The sequence below is a fragment of the Babylonia areolata genome, chromosome 25, assembly GCF_041734735.1.
Source record: "Babylonia areolata isolate BAREFJ2019XMU chromosome 25, ASM4173473v1, whole genome shotgun sequence".
In the NCBI taxonomy this organism is placed as follows: Eukaryota; Metazoa; Mollusca; class Gastropoda; order Neogastropoda; family Buccinidae; genus Babylonia; species Babylonia areolata.
The window spans coordinates 24,507,479-24,522,478 of record NC_134900.1 but is presented as its reverse complement, the minus strand read 5'-3'; the positions used below and the strand labels follow the sequence as shown (position 1 = coordinate 24,522,478).

The 15,000-nt window shown below is 44.8% G+C and overlaps 1 protein-coding gene across 2 annotated transcripts in view; it reads right to left on the bottom strand.

The window, feature by feature from the left end:
* Window positions 1-147: 147 nt before the first annotated feature.
* LOC143299498 (venom serine carboxypeptidase-like) overlaps window positions 148-15,000 on the bottom strand; it is a 26,470-nt gene continuing 11,617 nt past the window's right edge. For both annotated transcript variants that reach the window (XM_076612746.1, XM_076612747.1), the window contains exons 5-13: window positions 12,133-12,191; window positions 11,342-11,421; window positions 9,169-9,235; window positions 6,144-6,278; window positions 5,381-5,512; window positions 4,436-4,513; window positions 3,465-3,656; window positions 2,448-2,621; window positions 148-2,305 (exon numbers count right to left, since the gene is read on the bottom strand). In XM_076612746.1, coding sequence (XP_076468861.1) covers window positions 2,201-2,305; window positions 2,448-2,621; window positions 3,465-3,656; window positions 4,436-4,513; window positions 5,381-5,512; window positions 6,144-6,278; window positions 9,169-9,235; window positions 11,342-11,421; window positions 12,133-12,191 — 1,022 coding nt within the window. In that variant the 3' untranslated portion in view covers window positions 148-2,200. The remainder of the gene's footprint in view (window positions 2,306-2,447; window positions 2,622-3,464; window positions 3,657-4,435; window positions 4,514-5,380; window positions 5,513-6,143; window positions 6,279-9,168; window positions 9,236-11,341; window positions 11,422-12,132; window positions 12,192-15,000) is intronic.

Sequence of the window (15,000 nt, the reverse complement as noted above, 5' to 3'; positions counted from 1 at the left end):
AATACACAAATTACAAAATGTATAAGTAAGTAAATGAATAGATAGATAATTAAATAAAACCGTTTAGGAGCTAGCCTCGATGATTAACTATGCACACACACAAATGTACGTACACACACACACACACACACACACACACACACACACACACACACACACACACACACACACACACACCACAATATGGCAGTTTACCGGTTGTGTAAATAAGTACTGATGCACGTAAACGTTGTGGTTGACCGGTCATGAACATCACTGCTACAACTGAGGTGTGGAAAAGGGCATCGAAACACACACACTCTCTCTGTCTGTCTGTCTGTCTGTCTATCTATCTATCTCTGTCTCTCTGTCTGTCTGTCTCTGTGTCTGTCTCTCTCTCTCTCTCTCTCTCAGACCTACCCCACCTAATCCAATCTGACCCCACGGAGAAATCAACAACAAAATAAAATAAAATAAAATAAAATAAAATAAAAGGTCACATAGTCTTCCACAGACACTGGGAGCAGTGAATTCACATCCACTGTGTCCAGGGCTCGGCACAGCAAGGCGGGGCCCAGTCCTCACCTTCCGCTGTTTAAACCTTCCCTAACAAAAAAAAAAATCAGGTACTCATTTACACTCTGGACTGAGTGAGTAAAATCGGAAGCAAAGTGCCCCTCCACGGATACGCATCGAAATGGGATCTTCGAACCCTGACCAGTGGTGAACACAGGACCTGAAGTCCATCCAACGTCTGACTTAGTATGTTACTGTCCCTCCCGACGATCAGTTCATGTTGACGCACTCACTTCCCGCTTTCCTCAAAAAAACGAAATGAACGACTGATAACACGCTTCGGAAAGTCTTGTCTCTCTCATTGCTATGATTTGATGAAGCCTTACCTGCATCAAAGTGTTTCATCACAAGTGACTGCGAACGTTGATGTTTTTGACTTTTTTTTTTTTTTTTTTTTGTTTTTTTTTTGGCGACTTCACTTTTACGAAGCCCATGAAGTAATTTTCTGTAATTATTCTTAAATATTCATTTCAAATCCACCCTCCATCTACCCATTTTCCCCCAAATCACCATTCACACCCCCTCCTCTCCGACACGACAAGACTCAACGGTGAAAATCGATACTCTAACAAAATGTCTACAATCACCAGTATGTGTGACAGGACATTAAACAAAATTCATCATTATTGTTATGATGTGCACTTAACGATTTCTACTGTTCTGTTCTCTAAAAGACGGATTAGGATTACAAAGGCAAACAATATGAACAAAAGATTAAGACTGTTTAGGATTACAAAGGCAAACAATATGAACAAAAGATTAAGACGGTTTAGGCAAACAATATGAACAAAAGATTAAGACGGTTTAGGATTACATAGGCAGACAATATGAACAAAAGATTGAGACGGTTTAGGATTACAAAGGCAAAGAATATGAACAAAAGATTAAGACGGTTTAGGATTACAAAGGCAAACAATATGAACAAAAGATTCAGACGGTTTAGGATTACAAAGGCAAAGAATATGAACAAAAGATTAAGACGGTTTAGGATTACAAAGGCAAAGAATATGAACAAAAGATTAAGACGGTTTAGAATTACAAAGTCAAACGAATAAAAGAGGGTTTAGGATTACAAACACTATGAACAAAAGACGATTTAGGATTACCACAGCAAATTATATGATTAAAAGACGGTTTAGGCAAACGATATGAACAAAAATCGGTTTAGGTTTACAAAGGCCATCAATACGGACAAAAAACGGTTTAGGATTGCCAAGGCAAATAACACGAGCAAAAACCGGTTTAGATTTACAAACATTATGAACAAACGACGGTTAACGATTACAAAGGCAAACAATATGAACAAAAGTACGATTTAGGATTACAAAGGCAAACAATATGAACAACAAAATGTGTCGCGATAAAACTATTTTACTCAATGTTTGCAGATACTCTGTGTGTGTGTGTGTGTGTGTGTGTGTGTGTGTGTGTGTGTGTGTGTGTGTGTGTGTGTGCGTGTGTGTGCTGACGTTCAGTTTGGGCGGAGCTGTGTAATTCATATGACAACTATACGGTGCATTACTTTATGATGAAACAAATCAACAGTCAAAGTGTCTGATACATAGGTAAAACAACAACAATAATAACAAAACAAATGTAATAAACTTCAATCGTATTGATGACGGCTGGTCAAGTTATTGCAGACCTACTCGTCCCTAAACGGCTGGTCCAAGATGAAGTTCTTCATCATGTCTAGAGTCCTTTCTGGTTGGTCGTACGGAGCCATGTGACCGCTGTTTCGTATGATCACCTGTCACGTGACATAAAAAATGAAAAAAAAGATTGACGAGAAACCAGTGGAAAGAGGTGAAGGGATTGAATTAGTCATTTCTCTCTCTCTCTCTCTCTCTCTCTCTCTCTTTAAACGGAAACAAAGTCTTAAACTTTCTTACCCGGGTGAAGTTTCTGATGGTGACGAACCACCCTGCCAGTTCACCGTTGACTCGCCAGATCTGTCTCTCGTGCTGCCGGTACTCCTCCTGCCCCGCCCACTGCACGTGGTCCAGGAAGGCTTCTGTCATGGGGACGTTGACCACCACGTCCAGGTTCCCGGAGTAATGCAGCACCTGGACACAGGGCAGAGAGACCTTTACTGACGACAATAATGGCGCAGTCGCGGAGCCAGACTGACTGAGCATCCCCCCACACCCATCCCCACCCCTTGAGTGGAGACCGCCACGAAATCCCTCTGTCGATACTGCCATGACTCACCCCAAGCACGGAGGAAGGGCATCGAAACTGAGGTCCCCATGACAGCAGGGCATACATGATTTCTCTGTTTTCTTTACCTGGGGACAAAGTACAATGAAATTGGTAGAGGAGTGAACAAATCAACACTAAGTTCCACCCACCTGGTGAAGAATATACCAATCAACACTTAATTCTGCCCACTTGGTGGTGGAGTGAGCAAATTAACACTGAGCTCCTCACACTTAGTGAAGAACTTGTCCTAACCAATGGTAAGCTCCTCCCTATTTGGTGGAGGAGTGAACCAATCAACACTAAGCTCCTCCCAATGGACGCTAAGCTCCTCCCTATTTAGAGAGTGAACCAATCAACACTAAGCTCTCAAAACGTGGTGAAGAACATGCCCTAACCAATGCTAAGCTCCTCCCACTTGGTGGAGGAGTGAACCAATTAACACTAAGCTCCTCCCATTTGGCGTGAAGAACGTGTCCCAACCTATGTGAAGCTCCTCCCAATAGGTGGAGGAGTGAACCGATCAACACTAAGCTCCTACCATTTGGCGAAGAACGTGTTGCAACCTAATCTAAGCTCCTCCCTCTTGTGGAAAAGGGTGAACCAATCAACGCTAAGCTCCTCCCACTTGGTTGAGAACGTGTCCCAACCAACGTTAAGCTCCTCCTACTCGGTGGAGGAGTGTCCTTCAGGTCCTTTGCTCCACCCACCTTGTAGTGGTCCATGAGGAAGGCGTTCTCTTTGCTGGTGTCGAGCAGGATGTCGGCGTGGATCTTGTTGGCGGCCTCCTCGGAGAAGAGCAGGACGCGGGGGTTGGAGGCAAAGCCCACGTGCAGCTTGAGGCGTGTGGCCGGGGACTTCATGAACCTGGATAGACCCTCCATCAGGTGGTCGTTGGTTTCCTGTACACATCACTGATGATGATCATTATGTTGATGATCATGATGATGATGATAAGGACGAGGAGGAGGAGGAGGAGAAGTAGAATAATAATAAGAAAAGACCATTAACAAAAACAACAGCATCAACAACGACAAAAACAGTAAAGCAGCACCAATGATTACAGCATCAACAGTCGCAGCAACAACTCTTGCAAGAGTAACAACACTAGCAACTACAGCAGCAGCAACACTGGCTGCACCATTACTAGCAGCAGCAATACCAGCAGCAGCAGCAACAACACTAGCAACAACATCAACAACTCTAGCAGCAACACTAGCAGCAGCAGCAACAACAACAACACTAGCAGCAGCAGCAACACTAGCAACAACACTAGCTGCAATAGCAACAGCAACTATACCAACAATAGCAGCAGCAGCAGCAACAACAACAACACTAGCAGCAGCAGCAACACTAGCAACAACACTAGCTGCAATAGCAACAGCAACTATACCAACACTAGCAGCAGCAGCAACAACAACAACAATACTAGCTGCAGTAGCAACAACAACAATGCCAACAACTCTAGCAGCAGCAACAACAACAGCAACAGCAGCAGCAGCAGCAACACTAGCAACAACACTAGCTGCAATAGCAACAGCAACTATACCAACAATAGCAGCAGCAGCAACAACACAACAACACTAGCAGCAGCAACAACACTAGCAGCAACAACACAACAACACTAGCAGCAGCAACAACACTAGCAGCAGCAACAGCAACAACATAGACGTGTACACACCTCCTCCCCCAGAAGGTTGTCCACAGAGTCGATGCCAACAATGATGCTGGGTCGGCTGAAGAACTCGTACAGATAGTCCTGCAACACGGAGCGGTTTATATATATATATATATAAGAAAGAAAATCTCTCTCTCTCTCTCTCTCTCTCTCTCTCTCTCTCTCTCTTCAGCAGATTGTAAATGCTGTCCTCTAAAAACACCTCTGCGCATAGAAGAGCTCGATTTCTTTTCGCAATGATCGATCATCCATTTTCTCCTCGCCACTACATGTTTCATGTTCATTTTCTTGTTTGCTGTTACCGTTCTTTTAGTATAATTCATACTACAATGCTTCAACTAACAGACATCCGTCATATATCTAGCTTGTATATAAATGTACATTAAGACAGTTTCTATCTACATGTACATTAAGACAAGGTCTGTATCTATGTGTACGTGAAGGCAGGGTTTGTGTATATATATATATATATATATGTGTGTGTGTGTGTGTGTGTGTGTGTGTGTGTGTGTGTGTCCGTCAAGACAGGGTTTATATCTATGTGTACGTTAAGACAGACAAACAGACAGACAGAGACAAAGAGAGAAATAGAGAGAGACAGGAGAAGAGAAATAAAGACAGAAACAATTTTCGGTTCTTTCTGTTTGCAAGCGTATTTGTTTTCTCCTCAAAATGGATATTTCTCAAAATTTACCAGGGACAAACAGCCCTCTTATTGCCGTGGGGTTCTTTTAAGTGCTTGCTGCACACCTTGGTTTATCATCTCATCCGAAAGACTAACACCCAGAGTACTACCCAAAGTCTAGTGAAGAGATAGACAGACAGACCGACAAACAGGCAGGCAGACAGACCGACAGACAGATAGACAGACCGACAGACAGAAAGAGAGACAGAGAGACAGGCAGACAGACCGACAGATAGACAGAGACAGACAGACAAAAGTCTTACAAGGGTATCCCTGTATTTTCCCCTCTCCAACCGTTCCCTGACGATGTTAGTGAAGTTCTTCTTCATCTCCAGCCTCAGTCTGTTGGAGATCAGCCCCGTGTAGTACAGGAAGTCCGGAAACACCGGCATCATCTGCACACACACACACACACACACACACACACACACACACACACACACACACACACACACACACACACACACACACACACACACACACACACACACACACACACACACACACACACACACACACACACACACACACACACACACACACAGGTATCAAACTAGAATAAGCGTCGTCATGTTTAAAACACGTGGGATTCCGTGTAAGCAAGTTAAAGCAAAGACATGTCAAAGTACCAATAAAACAAAGTTCAGAATGTCAAAGTGAAGTCAATTGTATAAAAGGGAAGGGAGATAACAAACAGCCTTGTTTTATCCAGCATGGCGGTCAAGAAATCTGATACTCTGGGATCCAAAAGAACAGAAGACTGGACAGAGCTGTGCATTCTGATCATCGTGTGGGGCTAGTTACTTTGATTGACGTTTTGATGTTTGTAGTATTGTCCACAGGCTGTCACAGTTAACTGAATCAAAAGCGTTTGTATAATCAAGAATGCAATTTGAAAATTGCTCTTCCTTTCTTTAAACATATACACATTTTGCATTTGAGTGATATAGATGGATAGACAGATGGAAAGATAAATACACTAACTGATTCACAGACAGAGACACAAGGAAAGAGACAGAGACATACGTGTTTCGGATCGCAATAGCCAGCACCGACGTAAATCCCTGCGAAGTTGATGATGTGTTTTCTTGGTGTCTGAGGGTCGGTGTTACGTTCATGGATGTAACAGCCCAGAGACGGCACGTACTTGCCCGCGTAGGACTACGCGCACAGCAAAGATAAGACAGCCAGTCACACAACCAGGCAAGCAAGCAGCCACGGCAAATATTCAAACATAGATATATATACAAGCGAAACAAACAATCCTTCAGCAGCAACAGTTGTAATAGTAGTAGCAGCAGCAGCAGTTGTGGCAGCAGCAGTAGTAGTAGAAGCAGTAGTTGTAGTAGCAGCAACAGTAGTTGCAACAGCAATCGATGAATTCAGCGGGGTTTTTTTCTCCGGAGGTTATCATAACTTTCAAACTTACTTACTTACTTACTTACTTACTTACTTACTTACTGCCCATTACGCCTTCTGGCATGTAGAGCAGCAGTGAAGAACCGCCACTCTTGACAGAATGGTACCCCAGGTGTGCTTCAGGGTCTTGAGTTCTCCTTGAACTGTTCTGCACCAGGTGTTCTTTGGCCTTCCTCTCTTGCGTCTCCTTCCATTGTTCTGCACCAGGTGTTCTTTGGCCTTCCTCTCTTGCGTTGTTCTGCACCAGGTGTTCTTTGGCCTTCCTCTCTTGCGTCTCCTTCCATTGTTCTGCACCAGGTGTTCTTTGGCCTTCCTCTCTTGCGTCTCCTTCCATTGTTCTGCACCAGAAGTTCTTTGGCCTTCCTCTCTTCCTTCCATTGTTCTGCACCAGGTGTTCTTTGGCCTTCCTCTCTTGCGTCTCCTTCCATTGTTCTGCACCAGGTGTTCTTTGGCCTTCCTCTCTTGCGTCTCCTTCCATTGTTCTGCACCAGGTGTTCTTTGGCCTTCCTTTCTTACGTCTACCTTCTGGTGTCCAGTGAAGGGCTGCCCGGGTGATGTAATCTTGGTCTCTGCGCATGACGTGTCCAATCCATTTCCGCCACCTTTGTCATGATGATGGTTTCCATGTTCTCTTGATTGCGCTGGGCGAGTGTTTGTTGATTGGAACTGGAACTGAGTCAAACTATTCGCAGGATTCTTTGGAGGTTCTTTTTGTGGAAAGTGGAAAACTTCGTTGGATCAATGTAAGTCATTTTTCCAGCATTCTGAGCCATAGAGCAGAGTGGAAAGTACACGCTCTGGTATATTCGCAGCTTGGTGTCAGTGCTGTACTGGGGTGATCTCCGGAAGTTGTTAATCATTCTGAACGTGGTTCTGGCCTCGCTGCGACGGCTCTTGATGTCACTGCCTGCTCCTCTATCGTGTCTGTCGGTGCTGCCTAGGTAACGTAAACAAACTGTTTCCATCAGTTGTAGGAAGGGCTGTTACGTTTACTTGGATAGGTGAAGGGTTTAAGATGTTCTGTGTCATCAACACTGTTTTCTTCTGGCTTCTCTTGGGCCTGCTTGATGTACGAAGTTGTTGAGACGGGTTGTTTTCACTTGCATGTGATGATGGGGGTGGGAGACCAGTGCCAGGTCGTCTGCAAAGTCCAGATCTTCCAGCAGCGATGAGGAGAGTCCATCTGATACCTCTTGGTTGATCTTCGATTGTTCTTCGCATCACACAATCTATGGTTATATTGAAGAAATATTTTCATTTATGTTGATATAATTGATGACACAGATAGAGCTACAGCGAAAACGAGAGAGATAGAGAGTGGGAAAGAAAGAGGGAGCGAGAGAGAGAGAGAGAGGGGGGGAGGAGAGAGGGGGAGAGAGAGAGATAGGGAGAGAGAGGGGGGATTCAAGATTCAAGATTCAAGATGGTTTATTCAATTAAGGCCATAGCCCCATATGAATAGGGGGTAATAACAGCTTTACATGTGTCATTGCAATTGGTAATATAAACAATACAACGTCATTCACAACAAACTATCAGTGAATCTAAGAAATGAGTGTCAGAGAGGGGGGATAGAGATAGAGAGAGAGAGGGAGAGAGACAGAGGGGGGAATAGGGAGAGAGGAAGAGAGAGAGGGGAGAGAGAGACGGAGACAGAGAGAGAGAGCGAGAGGAAGAGTGAGAGATAGAGAGAGAGATGGGGAGAGAGAGAGATGGAGAGAGAGATAGGGAGAGACAGACAGACAGACGGACGGACGGAAAAAGACAAACACAGACGGAGACAGAAGTAGAGACATACACACACACACACACACACACACACACACACACACACACAGAGAGAGAGAGAGAGTCTTGACTTGAATCTTGAGTCTTGAGTTTTGATGTATGTATTGATTAGGCCTTTGACCCATATCAACAGAGGTAAAAACACATCTACAGGTAGATACATAGGGAGAAATAGGGAGAGAGAGGGGGGATTCAAGATTCAAGATTCAAGATGGTTTATTCAATTAAGGCCATAGCCCCATATGAATAGGGGGTAATAACAGCTTTACATGTGTCATTGCAATTGGTAATATAAACAATACAACGTCATTCACAACAAACTATCAGTGAATCTAAGAAATGAGTGTCAGAGAGGGGGGATAGAGATAGAGAGAGAGGGAGAGAGAGACAGAGGCGGGAATAGGGAGAGAGGAAGAGAGAGAGGGGGGGGGGAGAGAGACGGAGACAGAGAGAGAGAGCGAGAGGAAGAGTGAGAGATAGAGAGAGAGATGGGGGAGAGAGAGAGATGGAGAGAGAGATAGGGAGAGACAGACAGACAGACGGACGGACAGACGGAAAAAGACAAACACAGACGGAGACAGAAGTAGAGACATACACACACACACACACACAGAGAGAGAGAGAGAGAGAGAGAGAGTCTTGACTTGAATCTTGAGTCTTGAGTTTTGATGTATGTATTGATTAGGCCTTTGACCCATATCAACAGAGGTAAAAACACATCTACAGGTAGATACATAGCTAGATAGCTAGCTAGCTAGCTAGATAGATAGATAGAGAGGGAGACACAGAGAGAAAGACAGAGAGAGAGAGTGAAAGAGAGAGGCGGAATGATCAGTGTACCTACCTGCCCCCCCACATAGAACGGCTGATGTGAGAACTGTGGAAACATCTGGAAAAACTGCACCAGGACACTGCACACACACACACACACACACACACACACACACACACACACACACACACACACACACACACACACACACACACACACACACACACCAGTTTCGTCTGTGGTGATCAAATTTCTCCTCACCTCCGTCCTCTGCACTGGCTCCCCGCTGAGGCGACAATCAAATACAAAGTTGCGAGTCTCTGCTTCTCTGCTCTCCACTCTACTGGACCTACCTATCTTTCTGACATTATTCCAGTGCTAACACTCCCTTGGGAGCTGTTCCCAAGACTTTTATCCCCCGAAAATTCCTCCATCAGTACAAGAGCCTATGGTAAATACTCCTTCTTCTTTGCTGCTCCTCACACCTGGAACAACCTTCCACCTCCTGTCTGTTCGTCTGACTGCGTCTGTGTCTTTCGCTCTCCACTGTTATGCAGGTGTGGGTGTGTGTGTGAATGTGTGTCTTCATGTTTTACATTTATTTGTTTATTTATCATCATTGTTGTCTTATTTATTTATTTATTTATTATTATCATTATTATTATCACTACCTTTTTTCATATTATAATTATTATTTATTTATTTATTTATCTATTTATGTATTTATTTACTTATTTATGTACGCTTATCTATTATTTATTCACCTTTTTTTTCTTCTTTTTTTTTCAAGGCCTGACTAAACGCGTTGGGCTACGCCGCTGGTCAGGCATCTGCTTGGCAGATGTGGTGTAGCGTATATGGATTTGTCCGAACGCAGTGACGCCTCCTTGAGCTACTGAAACTGAAACTGAAACTCCACTGAAACTCATCTTTTCAAAGTCTGTCTGGAAGATTTCGTGGTCTCTTGTTTCTACATTTCCCTCTGACAAAAGTTTAGAATTGATAATGCATGACACAAAAATCCTTCATGATCTAGGTAGCTTTATTTGTATTTGTATTTGTATTTCTTTTTATCACAACAGATTTCTCTGTGTGAAATTCGGGCTGCTCTCCCCAGGGAGAGCGCGTCGCTACACTACAGCGCCACCCTTTTTTTTTGTATTTTTTCCTGCGTGCATATTTTATTTGTTTTTCCTATCGAAGTGGATTTTTCAGTCTACAGAATTTTGCCAGGAACAACCCTTTTGTTGCCGTGGGTTCTTTTACGTGCGCTAAGTGCATGCTGCACACGGCGCCTCGGTTTATCGTCTCATCCGAATGACTAGCGTCCAGACCACCACTCAAGGTCTAGTGGAGGGGGAGAAAATATCGGCGGCCGAGCCGTGATTCGAACCAGCGCACTCAGATTCTCTCGCTTCCTAGGCGGACGCGTTACCTCTAGGCCATCACTCCACTCTATTTATCACTCTAATAAACGTCGTGCTGCTTTATTATGATAACGGGCACAACCTGAGTTCTGTTATGTTATACATTTAAAACAACGAACGTACATGTTTAAGCGGACTTGCTCACGATGGAAGGCATTTACCTTTTTGAATTTTCGATTCATGTGTTTGCATGCCCGGTTTTACAAAATCGAGTCTGCGCGCGCGCAAGTGTATGTGTGTGTGTGTTGGTGGGGGGGGGGGGGGGGGGGAGATGTGGGAAGGGGTGTGGAGGTGTGGGATGGGGTGTGTGTGTGTGTGTGTGCTCAACATTGTAATGGGTCAGAAGGCCTCCTACAATAAAACATTTCTGAGTTCTGAGTTCTGAGTTATTTCTACATTGCCACCCCGTGCCTGAAAACCCCACACCTGGAAACTCGCTATACATTACATGAGAAGGGTGGGGAGCTCAGAGTGATCATGTGTGGTTTATGTCATTCGAAAAAAAGAAATTTCTTTCATGTGCAACGTTCTGAACTCTTAGACAGAAAGGGTCATCACAAACATACATTGTTATTGTTATTGTTATCATTGATGCACAGATTGATTATAGGGAAGGCAGGACTCTTCATACTGTGCGACGTGTTTCAACAATAACACAAATTTAGAGAGACAGACTGACAGACAGACAGACAGACAGACAGAGACACAGAGAGAGGGGGGAGAGAGGGAGGGGGAGAGAAAGAGAGAGAGGGAGGGAGAGAGAGAGAGAGAGAGGGGGGAGAGAGAGAGGGATGGAGAGAAAGAGAGAGGGGTCTCACCTGTACAGGTTTTCCGACACGTCCTTCATTGAACTGGACAATCCGGCTTTGTCCTTTGTGAAACTGTAACCTACACCCACCTGCTCACACATACCACACACACACACACACAGCGAACGTGACCGAACGCAAGCACACAAATCAAATACGTTCTTATGAAACAAAAAAGAGAGAGACAATTGTAAAGAAACGAAGAGACGTGAATACAAAACATCCGAAAATCATGATAAGGTAGGTCAGAATGCCAAACTAGGTCACAATACAGTGACAAACAAGGTCAATACGGCGAACTAGGTCACCATGGTAAATAAGGCCACAGTGATAATCTTGGCCACTACGGAAAACAAAGTCACCACGGTCACATCAGCAAACTAGGTCACCATGATAAACTAGGTCACGTCGACCTCTTTACAAGAAATCAGGGGAGGTAAACACTACGAGAGTCCGTGGGGCAATGAGACAGGTGGACGGACAATATTCTGTTTCAATGCAGTCACTTTACGGGATGAATAACTGGGTTATTTTATGGATCATTCAATATCATCCGCAGACTACGAAGGGTGGACAGTTTCTGATTCATTTCTTATCCAATAACAGCGAAGAATGCTATTGCTACATGTTTGATTATGTATCTGATGGATAATTCTACATTCAGGAAATTCACGAATAACGATGAGTGACGGTTACTGATTCGTCCTATGTTCACATACAGCAAAGAATATTATGATTTCCATACTTATAGGATTTTTAAGAATTATATTTCACACATAAATCAAGAAGTGAATACGTACCGGGTTGTCCACATAGAGCATGGAGAAATGTTTGGTCCATGACACTGCTCGGCGCTTCACTGCAACACACACACACACACACACACACACACACGCACACACGCACGCACGCACGCACGCACACACACACACACACACACACACACACACACACACACACACACACACACACACACCACTGTTCCCTGATCACAAATGACAGCAGAAAAGAGCAGAAACTTACGACATACCATCAGAATTATGTACAGTCCTCATTAATTGCCTCGTTTTAATTGCTACATGATGTGAACCCCATATCAACAAGAGTCAAGTCTGAGTTCGGAAGATTACTCTTCATCCAGGGCTCGTAACATAAATTAGACCCTTTACTGTAGATACCGGAAAGGTGGCCAAATGGTATTGCGCCGTGTGGGAAGCAAGGTTTGAGTCCTGCATTCTGACCTGGATTCTTAACCCCCCTTTCTCCTTCCACAAGACCTTGAGTGGTGGTCTAGGTGCCAGTCTTTCGGATGAGACGATGAACTGAGGTCCCGTGTGCAGCGTGTATTTGGCGCACGTAAAAGAACCCACGGCAACAAAGAGGAAGAGGTAGAGAGAGAGAGAGAGAGAGAGATGAGGTGGGACAGACAGAAAGAGAGAGAGGGAAAGACAGAGAGAGGGAGGGAGGGAAGGTGAAAAGAGAGTGGGACAGAAAGACAGATATAGATAGAGACTAGGGAGACAGACAGACATACAGAGAAAAACAGATAGAAACAGACTGAGTTCAGTCTCTGACCGAAGACCGCCGCAAAATACTACTGCAACTACTTCTTATGATACTAATAATTACAACGATAACTAAAAGCGGAATTCCATAGAGCCGAACACACCGATGGCGAAATAACTATTGGTACTGCCTCCCTCACCCCCCCCCCCCCCCCCCCCCCCCCCGCCCCCTTCCCCCATCCTCCTCTCCATCTCTCCCCCACTTCCCGTACTTTCGGGTTTCGTTCTTGTAGGTTTTTCTTTTCAACCAGCCAGCAGGAATCCACCACACGTGAGTCACAAAGGCTTGTTTCCGGAAAACGTGTTGTTTTCCAAACAATGTACTGTAAACAGTGAGATGCAGAGGAACAGGGAGAAAATTAGAGACAACTGGCTGCCGGGTTATCAGCGGTGCCCTTACGCACGTGAGACTACAGAAGAGGAAGGAGGAGGAGGAGGGAGAGAAGAAGGAGGAGGAGAAGGTGAGGGGGAGATGAAGAAGGAGGAGAAGGTGAGGGGAGAGAAGAAGAAGGAGGAGAAGGTGAGGGAGAGAAGAAGAAGGTGAGGGGGAGATGAAGAAGGAGAAGAAGGTGAGGGGGAGATGAAGAAGGAGGAGAAGGTGAGGGAGAGATGAAGAAGGAAGAGAAGGTGAGGGAGAGAAGAAGGAGAAGGTGAGAGGGAGATGAAGAAGGAGGAGAAGGTGAGGGAGAGATGAAGAAGGAGGAGAAGGTGAGGGAGAGATGAAGAAGAAGAAGCAGTGGGACGAGGATGGGGGATGGCGGAGGGGGTCGGGGGGGGGGGGGGGGGGGGCTGTGGGGTAAGGAACTGAGAGCAGAAGATAGCCGACTTTCCTATGGTGAAGCTAAAGGGCTTGATTCACTGTCCGTCACCCTCTTTCCAACAGGGCTGAGTAGTGTGTTCTCGAAATGAGTGATCGAGAGAGAGAGAGACAGAGACAGACACAGAGACAGAGAGAGACAGGGACAGAGACAGACACAGAGACAGGCTCAGAGACAGACAGACAGAGAGACAGAGAGAGAGAGAGAGAGAGAGAGAGAGAGTGTGTGTGTGTGTGTGTGTGTGTGTGTGTGTGTGTGTGTGTGTGTGTGTGTGTGTGTGTGTGTTTAGAACGTGACTCCATGCACAACAGCGGGGAAAAACTATTCTTCAGTTACTTCCCATGTTTACCGTGTTGCACAGGTTATGGTTTGTTGTGGGTCTGGGCCGGTTACCTTTCAAGACGCCAGCAGAAGACGCCACATCCTACACGTTCCTGTAGATGATGCGACCACAGGCAGGTTTTTGTCCATTGCGAAACACTCCACTACTGTTTGTTTACAACAACACATCTAAATATTCAGGTGGTGATGATGGTGATGATGATGATGATTGTGATGATGGTGATGATGGTGACGATGATGATGATAGTGATGATGGTCATGGTGGTGGTGGTGGTGATGGAGATGATGATGATGATGGTGATGGTGATGACGGTGATGATGGTGATAATGATGATAGCTGTGATAATGCTGACGATGGTGATAATGATGATGGTGGTGATGGTGATGATAGTGATAATGATGATGGTGATGATGATGGTGATGATGGTGATAATGATGCGAAATTCGCATGCAAAGAATTCGTGCGAAATTTGCATTTGAAATAAATAAACAAGTCGTTCATTCACAGTTATAAAATTTACCCGCCAGTTTAGATTGAAATCATAGCCCCAGTAGTATCAAAGCAAGCAGTCTGCATCGAAAATGAGAGATGTTGGAATGCAGTCCTGTTGCTGTGGAAGGAGAGATGTGAAGCAAAGAGGAAGCAGTGATTTTGGAAGCTCGGGCAGCAGCAGGGTGCTTACAACCTGACCAGTGAACTTGGTTTTGATGGAGATCTCTTCAGGAAATGTACACGCCTAACAAGGGGAGCAACTTGCTCAAATAATGGACCTGGTAGAGGGGGATCTCATCCAACACTTCATCATCCGAGAAGGGATCTGCCCAAAGACTGGAAAAAATCGCATGCAAAGTCAAACGTTTCGCTCCCTCGTGCAAAAGAACAGTTTCGCAGCGAAGTTTGTGCGAAATTCCGGTCTGTGAATTTTACCCAATGATGTAAATT